Source organism: Vulpes lagopus, chromosome 5 (genome assembly GCF_018345385.1).
Source record: "Vulpes lagopus strain Blue_001 chromosome 5, ASM1834538v1, whole genome shotgun sequence".
In the NCBI taxonomy this organism is placed as follows: Eukaryota; Metazoa; Chordata; class Mammalia; order Carnivora; family Canidae; genus Vulpes; species Vulpes lagopus.
The window spans coordinates 24,706,746-24,723,000 of NC_054828.1; the positions used below are offsets into that span (position 1 = coordinate 24,706,746).

The window sequence follows — 16,255 nt, forward strand, 5'->3', positions numbered from 1 at the left end:
ACAGAATTTAAGTCAAGTAAAGAAAACTAAGTATGACAAATATTGTGACAGGGGCATAGGGTTCTCTGAAAGTGTGTAACAGAGGCAATAATCTCATCTGTGTGGTCAGAGAGTTTGTTAAGGGCAGGCAAGAGGACAGAAAGCTTCCTAGCAGAAGAAACAGTCCAGCTGACAAGTGAAAGAATAGAAGTTTGCCAGGTTAAGAGGAATTCAAGAGTGTTCCAGGCAAAGAAAACACTATATACCTAACGGTCATTGCAACAGTGAACCGAAAATACATTTCAAATATTCTGTTGATTACCTGGATGTATTAACTGGATATATGCTGTACTTATACCATCTGTATTCTTCGCTACACAGGTAAAGGGATATTGATAAAATCTACTTTCCACTTCTAAAATATTAAGCATGGTGATGATTGTACTCTTTCTTTTTTTTGAAGGATTTTCCACTCTGTTCAAAAGAGAGAGAATAAATAAAGTTATTTAAGTAAAACTACAACTGAGACACATATACATGGTTCATCTCTTTATCCACCACATGAATTATGGCAGAAATTATCACCAGGCCTATGCACGGGGATAATAATCAGGCTGTTAGCTACCCTGATCTGAGATTTCATAGCCCAAAGATCACTGTCAGTAAAAGGCCCAGTAGCAGAGATCAAAATAAAATTACCAGCCTCCGAGAAGAAAAAAGATGGATGGGCATTCTGGTTGTCATGGGGGCACAGAGAATACATGAAACAAGAGGAGACTGGAGCAGATGACCAAGGAGAATGCTAAGGAGTCAGGAGTTGATCCCTAGAGAGGAAACAGAAAGCCACTAGAGACTTGAGAGGTGGAGTGCCAGATTCTCCATCCCACTTAATGAGTCTTTCCTAAACTGCTTAAAAAACAGAATAACACGAAGGGTAATTCAGGAAAGTTGCTTCATTGGGATGTTGTAACATATCTATCTAAATTCAACAGAAAGCCTTCCAAGTGGTCCGGAATTTACACCACAATGTCATGTATTTTTACCTTAAGTGTTTAAGAACTTATAAATCCTGTTTAGCTCAGCAAAACTCAAAATGGGCAGTAAAGGATCAAGGGCCAATCAACTAACTTTTGCTATTCAATTAAACCATCAAGGTTGTATAAATTTCATGACATGAAATTTAATACCAAAATACCTCTGTGGTGTGAGTGGCTTTTAGCATACTTACGGTATATAATCCTCCTCCAGCACTGAGTCCTCTATATCAATTGATGACCCATTCCAGGTCCAGTAGACAAAGTCACTAAAGTGGCCACTGACGTTGCACAACAATTGTAGCTTGGATCCTGCGAAGCAATGTATTTTTAATCATAGCAATTGATTTTTAGCTGATCTACCTAGATTAATAAGTGGCTATTGAATAAAAATTTTAAATTATAGAAAAGTACAAAGAAAACAAAATTTGCCCTTAAACCCACCACTTGGAGAAAACCACGATTAGCAATCTCATGTATCTCATTCCTTATCTTCTCTGTGTACACATGCAATTTTTTCTTCACATGCAATTTTTTAAATGAAGTGTCGTCTACTATTTGTAAATATTGTATATTGGGAATTCCATCTTACTTGACCAGCCTTCCAAAATAGGCCATTTCATGGCTGCTTAGTATTCCATAATACAGATATACTATGATTAACAATTTTCCTATTGCTAAACGTAATTTGTTTCTAATTTTTTCATTATTAGGATTAATATTCTAATGACCATTCTTGTACATCAATACTAGACATATCCTGAAGTACTACTTTGAATCTCGACGTAGAATTGAGTGAGATACATATTTAAAAAGCCAAATGAGGCTGTACATGCCCACACTTTGTCCAATAGTGTATGTGATTGTCTTCTACCCCCAAAATCTCCAAATTCCAATTATTTTTGTCATTGCCCAAAAAGAGAAGGAAAAGTTCCATTTAAATTTTCATCTGCATTTCTTGAAATCACAGTGAACGTGTCTTTTATAAGTTTGGTATTCATTTGCCTTTACGAATTGCTTATTATACCCACTGTCTATTATTTAGTTGATTCTCATTTAACTTCACTGCCGTGTGGGAGCTCTTTATTCATCGAGGATATTAACTCTTTATCATGAATGAAAACTATTCCAAATACCACTTAGAGTTCATTGCTTTCATTTTCATTTTTGTTTAGGGAAATTCTTTGGTGTAGATATTTTTATTTTTTTATTCAGTAAAATTTCTGTTTTATCTGTTCTCACAATTTTTTTCTAAAGCTCTACCACCAAATCAGAAAAATATCCATGTATGTTTCACTGAGATATATAAAATGTTCCCCTTTGTTTTATTGTTTTGATTGTTTTAGTTCTTTACTCTGTCTAGAATATAAATGGGTATGGTGTGAGGGAGAGATTTAACTTAGTGGTTTTATCCAAATAGCTGATTGATCCTTCAGAACCACTTACTGAGTAACGATCTGTAATGCCACTTTTATCAGAAAATAAATTACTTTCTTGGTTGATCTGAATGTATATACTGATTCCAATTGTACTAAAATCTTAATTATTTCAGCTTTGGGGTAAATGTTAGTATTGCTTAGAGCTCTTCTTCCAAATATTGTTTTAATCTCATCATTTAAATCCTCTGGGTGATTTTTAGAATCTCTCGCCAACTTTCGAGCCCATTCATATTTTTATTGGAATTCCATCAGAACTATAATTTTAAGAGTCTCTGTCTTTACAATTTCCAGTTTTCCCTATAAGAAAAAAACATACACTTCTATTACAGTTTTCCTTAAATTAGTGTTGATCAAGATTGTATTCATTATTGTTCCCTTTGGAGACTTTTAAGACATTTTTATCCTAATTGCCTCCCTCCCCCATGAATTTTTAATACCACAGACAAACAGTATATTGCTTTAGGTTTTTTTCCACTAAGAACCAATTTTCTCCCCATTGGAAACAACATAACTCCCACTCCTCATCAATATATATGATTTAAATCTCAATTTTCCTGAGATATAGGTCAGAATTTGGGGAGGGGGTTTCTCCTCTATAAATTTTATATATTTTTGAAAGATTTTGCTAAGAAATTTATAGACATCTCTATGACATGTTGCAAATAGGAGCTCTTTCCCCATTATGTTTTCTAGCTGGTTACTGCCGAACAAGTTTACCATTTTAGAATGGTAATTAATTTTACTCATTTGCTTGCTGTTACAAATATTTTGTTTATTTTAATGAAGTTGGCATAGACAATGTACATTTAAAACCCATATCCCCAGATGAAAAAAAAGTACAAATGAAATAAAAAAGAGCAGTGTCCTGTTGCATATACTTCTGCATGAATAACTTTATTAACTGCTTATGAAAATCAGGAGTTTTCAGAGATCTCCTGAGAAGATTTTTCTTTAATCTTAATGTTTTCTCTTCAGTGAAGCCATCACTGGAGTCAGTCCCTATTCTCACCATCTTTCTGCTACCTCGACTCCAATCTGATATTCCTTTTCTTTGGGGCCAGACCCTCAGGTTTTAAAAGCAGCTTTAAGTCAAGCAAAGGCCATTTTTCCACAGGTCGGTTCTCTGAGGAACTTCCATCTCCCACCGAGAGCCATAAATTCAGGAGGGAAGCGGTCAGGTGTCAGACTGCCGTCAGGGCCAGTTAGGAAGCCATGATGAGCACTAGCACTGGTGGGTCTTATTTACCAAAAGCCTGAAGACACATAGTCCTGGAAAAGGCGGCCCCCCTGTGCACACACGTAATTTGTAAAAAGGAGTGGGCAACAGGAAGGGTACTGAGGTTTCATCACCAACACTCAGCACCATGAAAACAAATTCTAATGACTGATGGACATCAGAATTCAAATCACCAGATGTTTTAAGGAGGTGAGGTGCCAGTCTTTAATTGTATCTTGAATAGCACATGACAAAAGAACTATTTTTAAAAATTAAAAAAAAGGACCAAGGGGAAAGAAGAAAAGATAAAAACAATATCTAAACTCATGGGATGACCCCATTTGTTCCTGACAAACTTCCATCACATCTTCCTCCGCTCCCAACTCCCTTGGACTGTGATTCTCAGCAATCCTCTGACCTTCAAAGAGAAAGCTGAGTGAATTCACTGGAACATCCAGTCTTTGACAGGATGGTTCTTTGAGTTTCTGGAGATGTGTCGTCTGCCATCCTCACTTCAAAGTGAATCTCATTGCCATCATGTCCGATGACTCTGAGTTTAATGCATGCTCTTTCCTTCTTATCCCTTAAATCCCCATTTGAAGGTTCTGCCTCCTGGTCAGACATGGTGATGATGGCTTCACCCAGAGTCTCGTCCGCACAGCAATGGCCTCGGGGAGGCGGGACCTCGCTCGGAGATTTACAAATCCATCTCTTCCCCACAGCACGCCACCACAGCCGGAGGGACTTCCACTACACCTAGAATATTAATTTTGTATCTGGCCCATTAATAATATACTAACCCTAACTTCTCCCCTGTAATGCTCTTGAGGGTAATACATACATTATGTGATCTGAAAATAATAATAAAGTCCTTTTCTCCTTTACAGTAGGCCTGCCTTGGTTCTTTCATGTATGATTGTATCAAGTGGGTGCTTCTAGAATATGTTAAGTAATGTTGGTTATTTGGGCATTTTTGTCTTGCTCTTTGCTTCAGCAAGAGGGTCTATGCCTGTAGAAGGTCTAACACTATAGCGGTTTATCATTAAGAATGCTAGTGACTATTGGTTTCAATCGATGCTCTTTATTAACTTAAGGAAGTATCCCCCAGCTCCTATTGTTCTAAGTTATTTTATTGGTAATTGGCATTGAATCTTAGCAAATGCCTGTTTGAAACCCTTCAGGAGAATCATATGACAGGGTGATGTGTGCATCTCACCAACATGATATATTGAAATAATTGTTTTCTTATATGAAGCTATTTTTTTAGATTTAGAGATCACTGCCCCCTGAACTTGAGAGCTCCAAACTATGTACCTCTAGAACATGAATTCTTAATAGAAGCTACAGCCAACAGGGCAAAAAGTGGTTCTTGGGGAAAGGGCAAGAAAATCCTAGATCTTGCAAAGGTTTGTGGCCCTGCAAAGTGCCACGATACATCAACAGATATCTATCTGGGCATTACAACTGAGGAAGGAAGAAGGGAAGAGGATTGGGGGAGGTAAGTGCCTTGTTAGGCTCTACAGGGGAGCATTAATGAGGAAGAAAAGGGTTGAGGAACACTACTCTAGATTCTATTGGTCTATATTTAATTGTGAGTTTTCACAATCATCTTTGTTTATATCTACGAATGTCTTTATATTCCCTTCCACCAGGAATAACAACTTGGCCAAGCACAGAATCCACTAGTCACAAACTTCTACCTTCTAATCTCTGTACAATCATTCAAGGTCTTCATGCAGGTACTTTTACAGAAGAGAACTTTGTATTCCAGCCTGGCTTTTGGTCCTCCAATAGGAAAATCTGTTTTTATGTTTGGACCAATGGTTTTTAATAGAATTTTCAGTGGAGGCAGAAATGTTCTATATTTGTGCTAATACAGAACTCACTGGCCACATATGGCTATTAAGCCCTTGAAATATGGCTAATGTGACTGAAGAACTAATTTTTAATTGAACTAATTAATTTACTCAACTTAAATTTACATGTACATAGCCACATACAGCTATTGGCTATTGCATTATATAGTGTAGGTCTGGATGCTTCTAAGATTGTGCCTTTGTTCCTGAAATAAAAAAATTCACTGACTTGATGGTCATTCCAGAAAAATACTTTTCCTTTTTGGTCTGTTACTGTACACTTTTGTCTAAAAGCCTAACTCTGGTCTGAAGAAATCCATTCTGGGGATGCATGGGTGGCTCAGTGGTTGAGTATCTGCCTTTGGCTCAGGCTATGATCCCAGGGTTCTGGGATTGAGTCCCACATCAGGCTCCCTGCAGGGAGCCTGTTTCTCCCTCTGCCTATATCTCTGCCTCTCTATGTGTGTCTCCCATGAATAAATATATAAAATCTTTTTTTTAAAAAAAGAAAGAAATCCATCCTGTTCCACTCAGATAAATTACATTTTTCATTTCTAGTTCTGTTGAACTTAGCCTTTGGCTGCTGCTTTTATAAGGACCCACAGGAAAGTGAGGGTGGACAAATCAGACATAGCTAGATTTCTGCCATGAGAGGCAGGAAATCCAAAGAAAAATTTTAAGATATAATCTGTGCCACTTGCCCACTAATTATAGATCTATTTGGTAAACGGTTTCGGTTATGTAAAGTAAACGTAGAGTTCATCTTAATCATGAGTTCAAAAATAATGATTTCAGCGTATCCTGACTGGAGCCCACTTACCCAAACTTGCTTCCACTGTCTCATTAGCTGGACTCACAATTATAGGCCTCACAGGCTTGTGTTCTTCTGAAAGACAAACATCCGCAGGGCTTCTTAGTCTGTTACAGATCAGAATCTTGACTGGTGACAACTGTTAGCAAAATATACCACATGGCATCTGGCCAGATATTCCAGCAAGTCCCCAAGGCATAGACAGTAGGAGGCAGAAGGTAAGAGTTGTGAAGGAAGGAGACCAACACAGGCGACAGCAAAACCACAAATACATGCTACCCAGCCTGGTGGGCTCTGCTGAACCTGTCGAATATGGTGCTACAAACACACACCTCACCATGATTCCAGAAACAAGTGCCTCTCTTAAAGCAAATCGGGAAAAACAAATAGCTGTGGAAGGGTACCTCTGTGGATGAAGCACGGACCATCCAGTGATATACCTGCTTGTATTTAGTAATTGTAGTAATGACATAAGAGTGGAATGTCCAGCAATTTGGCATAATTTATGAAAATGGGCAGAAAAGTATCAAGGAGCTCCAGAAATTCATCTAAGTTTTATTTACAAGAAGATTGACTTCAAAGGTAGATCTGTGGCCAAGCCTGAGAAATTATGAACTGGAATGCCCAGTATTCCATCAGAATCAAGAAAGAAAAGAAAGAAAAAAAGAAAAGAAAAGAAAAGAAAAGAAAAGAAAAGAAAAGAAAAGAAAAGAAAAGAAAAGAAAGGAAAAGAAAGAAAAGAAAGGAAAAGAAAAGAAAAGAAAAAAGAAGAAAGGGAAAGGGAAAAGGAAAAGAAAAAGAAAAAGGAAAAGAAAAAGAAAAAAGTAAGTTCCATCAGAATGGGATACTGTCTCTTTTATTCCCTAATGTATACCTAGAACAGTGCCAGGTGCATAGTAAATGCTCAATTAATATTTTAAAATTCCTTTATATTTGTTTTACGAAAACAAAATAGGTTTTGTTTCCAATGTTCTAATACTCTCTTTTGTGATTAAATATATTATTTCTACAAAAGGGACCAAAAAAGAAGACAGAGAGTATTTAAAACATATTTGACCTACTAAAAAAATTCCCTGGGCAGCCCGGGTGGCTCAGCGCCACCTCAACCCAGGGCGTGATCCTGGAGTCCTGGGATCGAGTCCCACATTGCGCTTCCTGCATGGAGCCTGCTTCTCCCACCTGTGTCTCTGCCTCTCTCTCTCTCTCTCTCTCTCTCTCTCTCTTTCTCTCTCTCTCTCTCTCTCTGTCTCTCATGAATAAATAAATAAATAAATATTTTTAAAAATAAAAATAAAAATAAAAAAATTCCCTAGTTCTCTCTAAAATTCTGTCTGCTGCTCTGGTTGCTGTATGTCAAGACAGACCAAGAAGAGGTACCCAATGGTCAGAGAGAAGCTGCTAAAAACTCAGGATGGTAGTGATATAAGGACTGTGGAAAATTATAATTCACTGATGCTTGCAAGACCCAGGCAAGGAGTTAATTTTGATTCAATAAAATTAATGTTTGCGAAATATAAATTATTAGACAATTGAGAAAACGTAGCTATACATAGGGTGATCATATTTTGGGTTTACCTGAGGCAGTCCCCATTTATGCCTGTTGTCTCAGGATAGTTACTAATAAGGTCCCCTTTAACTTTTAAAGTTCTAGTTAAAGTAACTCTTCTTTTATTACTGAAAGCTTACAAAATCTAATATTTACAGAAAGGCTGAGCATTTTGCCCATCTCCAGGTAATTTGTAGGAGGGCATTTTCTTATAAAATAGCTTTTAAGGTGAAACATAGTTAATAGAGAACTGAAAGCCTCCGGAATATTTACAAGAATAATTATCATATGTCTATTTCTTTCTTTTCTGTTTTGCACCAGGCACATGATCACAAGCTGAGCATACTTGATCTCTAATCTGCCCAATAACCTCGGAAGGTTGAATCATTTTACAGAGGAGGAAACAGGCTTAGAGAAGTAAAGTAACTGAGCTAACATGAAACTAATAAGAAATAGAGTGCACTCTGGGAATGCAACATATTCCAAAGCCCATTAGTGTCCACCCCATCAAGTCAGTGTTCCTTACTGCTAGATACTCAGTCCTCCCAAGTGAAAGTGCTCAAAATTGCTCTTCGTCTTATACCAGCCACAGGGAACCCCAGAGCTCTCTGGAAGAACCATCGTTAGCCATACCAAAGAAATAGGCTCTTACTTCAGTTGGAAAACATAGGTCCTATGTTTGTCTAATCAGCTCTGCTGAATTAGAAGCAAGAATGCAAAACATGCATATAGTATTAGCAACAAAAAAGCTAAAGATCAGATTCTGATCTGAAGCAAGAATGCAAAACATGCATATAGTATTAGCAACAAAAAAGCTAAAGCCATGTGACCTTTGGCAAGTCATCGAGCCCCTCTTGGGTTTGGTTCCTCCCTGAACAATGAAGGTAATATTAGAATCATGGTTTCCAGGCCTTCCCAGATTCAAACTTCTACGATTGGAGCTATGACTTACCTATAGTAGTAAGTTCTATAACCCGGGTAATACGATATTGCTTTCCGGAGTATGTATAAAATGCTCCACAAGTATATTTCCCGTTATGCGCCGTAGTCACATTCGCTATGATGAGTCTATCTGTCAGTCCAATAAAGTTTATATTGTCAAGAAGCAGAGGTTTGCAATCCTAGATGGAGGGAGAGAAAAGACATATTAAAACCAATTAATGATTTTCCCCATCCTACCAGGAAAAGAAACTCCATTTTTTCACACTGGCAAATGTTTTATGTGGGTAGTGTGTGTAGGTGGTGTGTACAGATACACATATATTCATATAAATCCAAACATATATGAATCAAAGGCCTCAGGGGAATTTACAAGAATAATCATCATACATCTGTTTATTTCTCCTCTATTTTGCACAGACACATGATCACAAGCTCAGTACATACAGGAATATATGACTATGTTCCTTGCGTACAAGTTTTAATACAGCATTTTTTTGGCAATATTCACAATTATATTCCCAGAATATTACATTCTTATGCCTGTGAGACTTGCACTTTGAAGACAAGTGAAGACAAATTTACTTCGCAAGGAAAACATATTTGAGGGCAGAATGCTAATACCAGTTTCTTAGTAATGCTGTACTTCCTTTCTGCATTTATATTATTTATTTTGTATCTCTTTACCTCTACCAGATGATTCCCCATGTAAGCTCCAAAAAACTGGATACATTAAAGGTACCAAAACATGACGTGCTCCATGGACTGCTAGCCAATCCACTTTTAAGACAGTTACAGAAACCACTCAGTTACATAAGGACCATTTAATGTTTTTAACAAAACCAAAAAAGTATATCTTTTATAATAAATAGGGATCTCTCAAAAACTTTAAATTTATAATCAGCCTTATCTTTAAATATCTTTTATTTCTACTAGATTTTCTCAACTTTATCTCATTAAATAAAATTAACAGAAAGTAAGACTTTCATTAAACTGCAAATTAAATGTATGCCATCTTACAACCCTAAAAAAAATTCCTGTTAATTTCACCACGCAAAAGCAAACAATACATCAAAGTAAAAGTAGTCTGCAGATTCACCTTGTCTAAGGCAGAAAATTATTATTTGCTGCAAAAGTAAAGTATCATATTTAATATAAAATTACCTTATGCCACTGTATTTTGGGAAGCTCATTTTTTTCATTTTTAAAAGAATCCATATAAGGACACACAAGCTGTCCATCTGCCGCAACAAGTAGTTTCTGTTTAAATACTGCTTCTGTGTTGTAACACAAGTTAGGTTCATGCTGTACAAACTTAGCAGTTATTTTAATTTTGAGGCAGTCAGTTGAATTCCTAAAATAAATCAAAATAGGTGAATTCAGCATGATTAAAGATGTTTCTGTCCTTAACTCTTGCAGGCACACAGAACACATGTTTGCAATGCATTAATACCTTTCTTACCTTACAACACAATAGTAATGTCCCGAATCCTCCACCTTAGCAGGAACAAACCATAGTTTATCTTTGTGCTGATGAATCCTAGAGTCTACTTCCATAGATATAGGTGTCTTACTGTCATTTTTATACCAAATTATAGTGCCTTTCTCTTCATTTGGGTTTAAAAAACATGCACGGACATCAATTTCAAATGCAGATGAAACTAAAATTACTGGTTCTTCACGTTCCTCACATGTATCTTTAAAAGGAAAAAAGAGAAAGAAGCAACTTCTGTGAAAAATTAATGTAATATAGACATATAAACACAGCAATTATAAAATACATCAATTCATATTATGTATGAGTTTTAACAGCTTTATGATTAAAAGCATCCCTTTGGAAGTCTGAAAGATTTATATTCAATTCCAGTCCTGTCACTCACAATCTGTGTGCCCTTGGGAAAGTTACTTAACCTTTCTATCCCCTCTTTACTCATCTAAAAATTGGTGCTAATGTAGCAGGAGATAAATCTGCTTCAGTACAAAATGGACTGGATTTGCTCTCCCTCCTGAACAACTAAAAAAAGAAAAAATGGACCAAGTATATGAAACAATATTCAAGACATTGAACATCAAAGAACAAAGAACAGAAATAGCAGAAAGATGGAAAACAAAGTAGGTGAGCCCTACAATTTTCCCAAATTATTGTCCAGAGAAAGATTCTAGGTCATGACATTACAAGGAAGAATCACAGGCAAAGCCCAGTCTTCTCTCTGAATGGAGAAGATAGAGCTAGAAATCCAGGTAAATCACAAGTTTGCAGGTCAGAGTACCAAAGGGATTAGAGCGGTATAGATATATAGAGAGAGAGTTTTAGAGATCTATACAGTCTCCCTCAAGGTTTCAGCTGAGTACCAATTAGTATAAGCACATAAGAAAACTACCCCAAGTCAGAGTGAGAATTGCCAAAAGGATTAGAGTGACTATCCACTGGAGCACATACTGCTGTTCTCAACAGCTAGAATGGAAAACTTATTAATCATGGGACATCAGGGAGAGTACTCAGAGGGTTTTGACCAGCTATTTAGGTCTACAGTAAACCTTTTTCTGACTAATTAAGCTTTAAAGCAAAACCGGAAAGGATCAACTATTTCCAAGTAACAACCCTGTAGCAGAGTAGTTCAAGAACATTTTTAGTAATACAAAAATATCCAGCACCCAAACTGGTAAAATCTTCAATGCCTAGCATTCAATCAAAAATTACTAAGTATGAAAAAAAAAAAAAAAAAAAAAAAAAAAAGAAAAAAAAAAAATTACTAAGTATGCAAAGAAGCAGGACAATACAATCAATAAGAAGAAGAAAATAATCAGGGCGCCTGGGTAGCCGAGTCAGTGAAGCATCTGTCTTTGGCTCTGGTCATGATCTCAGGACCCTGGGATTGAGCCCTGAGTCAGGCTCCCTGCTCAGGGGAGTCTGCTTCTCCGCCTCTCTATGTCCCTCCTCCAACTCGTGCTCATGCTCTCTCTCTCTCAAATAAATAAATAAAATCTTAAAAAAGAAGAAGAAAAAAAAAATCAAAGCAGACCCAGAAATGACACAGATGATAGAATTAATAGATCGAAAAAGTAAAATAGTTATTATTATGTTCCATTTGTTCAAATACTATATCAAACATGATGAGTAGAGATATAAAAGATTTTTTTAAATTTCTAATGATGAAAACTATAATGTTGACTTAAAAAATACATTGGATATGATTAATGGCAGATTTGACACTGCAGAAAAAAAGATTAGTGAACTTCAAGGCATAGCATTATCAAATCTCTTTAAAGATAACTGAATGTTTAAAGCAAAAATTTTAAAAGTATTGTGAGATTTATAACATATGAAAAAGTAAGATGTATAGGAACAACTGGACAAAGTTCAAGAAGGGAGAAGTGGATTTATATTAAGTTTTTTATGGCATATGTGAAATAGCATAGTATTACCTGAAAGTAGACAGAGGCAAGTTAAAAATGGATACCATAAGCCTGAGGGCAGTAATTTTTTAAAAAGACAAGTTATTAGTATAAGCCAGACAAAACAGATAGAGTAAATTATGACAGACGAATGGCAAAAAAAAGCACATGACAAGAAGTTCATTATCACTAACGAGAAAATGGAAATTAAAACTACAAACAGGGCAGCCCGGGTGGCTCAGCGGTTTAGCGCCGCCTTCAGCCCAGGGCATGATCCTGGGGACCCAGGATCGAGTCCCACATCGGGCTCCTGCATGGAGCCTGCTTCTCCCTCTGCCTGTGTCTCTGCCTCTCTCTCTATGTCTCTCATGAATAAATAAATAAATAAAATCTTTTTAAAAAAATAAAACTACAAACAGATATTATTCCTTTCAGTATTAAAATTTAAAAGGTTGGCAATATCAGGTGTTGGTGACATACTGAACTTTCATCTGGTGAGGGTATAAAATGGTACAACCGCTCAGAAGACATTTTAGTAAGTTCTCGAAAAGTTTAATATAAGCCAACCATATAACGCAGCCATTCCCCTCCTAGGTATTCACTTAAGAAAAATGAAAATATATGTCCATTCAAAGACCTGAACACTAACTGAATAGCCAAGAACTAGAAATTGCTGAAATTCCCATCAAATGTGAATGGATAAATATATGGTGATATACCCCTATGACAGAAATACTATATCAAATAGTAATAAAATAGTAACAATTTATACAATATGAATAGATCTCAAAAATAATTATGATGACTGAAAGAAGCCAGACTAAAAAAAAAAAAAAAAAAAACTGTCTCTTGACGGTTCTCAGCTGTGGGATCATAATGACTACATTTAACACCTCTTCTGAATGAAAGCCAGGATCTCCCATCACACTCTTCAGTCAGGAACAAAGTCAGAGGAGGCCCGGCCTTGACATTGGAGGCCTGGATTTTTTTTAGCTCCTGCTCTGACACTAGCTACATGAACGTGAGTTCTTAGCCTCACTGGGCCTCAGTTCCCCAATCTGTAAATAAGATAATGTACAATACAGTTCTGTGACCAGGGCTCTCTGTTCTGGGATTCAACAGAAACAGGTGAGGAAAAAAATGACTCTGTCAGGGAAGGTACTTCATGTATTTTAAATAAAAGAGTTTTTCAGCAAACAAGAACATGAGGAAATGCTTAACTTACCGGCTTCCAGAGAAGAAATGAGTATAGCTATGAAACAAACAAGCCTGAGTAACTCTTTCATATTCTCCTGGAAAAGAGAGGAATGGACACGAAACAAAAATGAAAATGTTACTACTTCAGAAAAATCTCTAAAACCATATACACTAACTCCCACCTGCCTCCACCCTCACCCCCAAGTCACAATGATGGGTTAGTCTCTGTACATCAGTATGAACATGTTTCTGGTCAGAACTGGCGACAAATTCAAACAATTTAAGATTAACAAAACTTTTTTTTTTTAAGGTTTTATTTATTTATTCATGAGAGACACAGAGAGAGGAAGAGAGACAGAGGCAGTGGGAGAAGCAGGCTCCATGCAGAGAGCCAGATGTGGGACTTGATTCTGGGACCCCAGGATCATGCCCTGGGCCGAAGGCAAGCACCAAACTGCTGAGCCACCCAGAGATCCCCAAGATTAACAAAACTTCTATCATCTGTCCCAATATTCATTTCCAATCTTGTTTCCCATTCAAATTTCCCCCAAATCTAATCTACACTATATCCAAATTATCTAAACCAGCTTGCTTCTAACTTGTGTGGATTTATTCTCCAGCTGGAATGCACCCCACTGCTAAGACCCACTTACAAAAAGTCTTCCCATACTTCTAGGTGCAGCTCAAAGATCACACCTTCATTTTATAAGGTAGACAAACTAAATTGTTTGTACCAAATGATTGACAGCTACCTAGAAACACAACAAAGAAGACTAAAAAAATAATAACAATATATAGAAATTGAATGGTTTTTCCCCCTCCCTGAGGCTTTTTATCTAACATTTCTACAGTGAGCATGTACCCATCTTATCAAAGAAAACAACCAAAAACAAAGCCTCTCAGCTCCTGAGTGGTTTAGAAGGCCACATCAACACAGCATCAGCCTCAAAAGCTATCAGTCAGCGATAGGGCTATAGATTAAATTGAGGTCCTGGTAATTATGACCAACTGCATAACACTTTGCCCACATACATGGCAGGGGATGTAACCAGCTTAGGTACTTGACTGATGCTAGAAGGAAAACGTGCCCATTTCAATAAAACAATGGCACTAAAATAATATCAATTATTGATGAGAAAAAGAAAAAAAAATCTCAATTTTGCCTACCCTTCTAAACTGCTCAATCCCAAATGAAGTTAAGTTTCAACACAGCCTCATTTTCCTTTGGAAAGTTCCTTGTGAGTGCTCCTGAACAGGGCCCTGACCATGACATGTTGTAAGTTCTGGACTCATACCCCTGGTGAACTTCTGCACAAATTGAGGACCTGTGAATCCCTCCTATTCAGTAGACCCCCAACTAAACTCATCTTCTCCCCACCTCCATGACAGGCACAGCATTGCCCCACCCCAGCCACACACACACACCCACCCACAAAACAGGAGACCCAGGTTAAGGACCCTGACGCAGCCACCCCCAGAGCTCCTCTCTCACTCACCCTAGCCGGCATGTGTCAAGTGGCCCAGTTCACTCACCCACTGCTGACCCCTCGGGCTCAAGCAATCACCAGCTCTGCCTGGATTAATTATGGCAACCGGCCCCTCACTGGTCTCTTTGCCTGTGGACATACTACTTCCCTCCCATCCAGATCTACAGACTCACATTTACCAAATGACCTTTCAAAACACCTCCACTAGCTCCCCAGCAAATTTCTTAGCCAGAGCATACAGGTTCTATGTATGGAGGCTCTGACTTACTTTGCCAGACTCAAGGCCCTGCCCCCCTGTCCCTCACCCAAGTCTGCAGTCACACTCCTCTTGCCCGGTTCTCCACCTCAGAGCCTCTGCCTTCACTGGTCCCCCTCCCTTCACCTGGCCACCTCCCTCATCTATCAAGTCTCAGCCCCATCACTGTCCTCCCACCCAGACCCGTGGCCCAGCCAGGCCCTCCTCCTAGCCCCTGGCATGTCTCACTGCAGTTATCCCACGCCAGGAAGCGTCGTGAGGGCAGGCACCATGACAAGCCTGTCACTGCCACACATGCCACTGCACCTGAAACCCAAGCCCATGGGACGACAAATTAACCAAAGAAATGGCTATGCTCTCTAACCCAATCTCAGGGGCAATTTCCAGACTAAACAACCTAGTTTCATGTTTTAAAATCACCTGCCCTTTAATTTTTATAGGACATAAAACCTGTTTATATTATCTGTAGCTATAAGTCCATTACAAGCACAAGACATATTTTACTAAGACATCACTAATTCAGACTCTAATGGCATGCAATCATTTGAATATTAGCTGTAAAATGTTATAGTTAAGAAGTGGTATTAAAACACATAAAAGATGTCACAATGGGCTTTTTACATAAAGACATAAAAGAGGAAAAAAAAGACCTTCGAAGCATGGCAGACATCCCCTTTTATAGTTTCTTCAGTTTGCCCCACACATGAGGATAAGATCCTTAAGCCTGGCTCAAGCCTTGAAACCTACCTCAGCAGTAAGACCACATTCCTTAAATATCATGTAACTCTGACATTTTATTCACATAAATTGGCCTTCTCCCAGGTTCACCCACATTAATTGCATTATTATCACATTTACTTCTAACCTATATTTAGAATATTAAAATAAGTCTAGCAACCTGGCTTACTAGCTCTTTCTGTAACTGTGTGAATGTGTATTTCAAGGCTCCATGAGAGAGAGAGGCAGAAAATAAAGGGTTAAAATATTTCCTGATGGCCAGTTCCAGGCCAATCAACTGCTCATGTTAGTTTATCTAAAACAACATAAAGACACCACAAAACTAACTGAACAGTGCCAGCTGTTAGTTCCTGCAATTACA

The 16,255-nt window shown here is 37.7% G+C and overlaps 1 protein-coding gene across 9 annotated transcripts in view; it reads right to left on the minus strand.

Moving 5' to 3' along the window:
- Positions 1-16,255, minus strand: part of IL1R1 (interleukin 1 receptor type 1) — a 72,340-nt gene that overhangs the window by 7,687 nt on the left and 48,398 nt on the right. For all 9 annotated transcript variants that reach the window (XM_041753975.1, XM_041753978.1, XM_041753977.1 and 6 more), the window contains 7 exons: positions 13,442-13,508; positions 10,283-10,517; positions 9,985-10,174; positions 8,834-9,002; positions 6,345-6,410; positions 1,208-1,325; positions 302-453 (listed from right to left, as the gene is read on the minus strand). In XM_041753975.1, the coding sequence (XP_041609909.1) occupies positions 302-453; positions 1,208-1,325; positions 6,345-6,410; positions 8,834-9,002; positions 9,985-10,174; positions 10,283-10,517; positions 13,442-13,508 (997 nt within the window). The remainder of the gene's footprint in view (positions 1-301; positions 454-1,207; positions 1,326-6,344; positions 6,411-8,833; positions 9,003-9,984; positions 10,175-10,282; positions 10,518-13,441; positions 13,509-16,255) is intronic.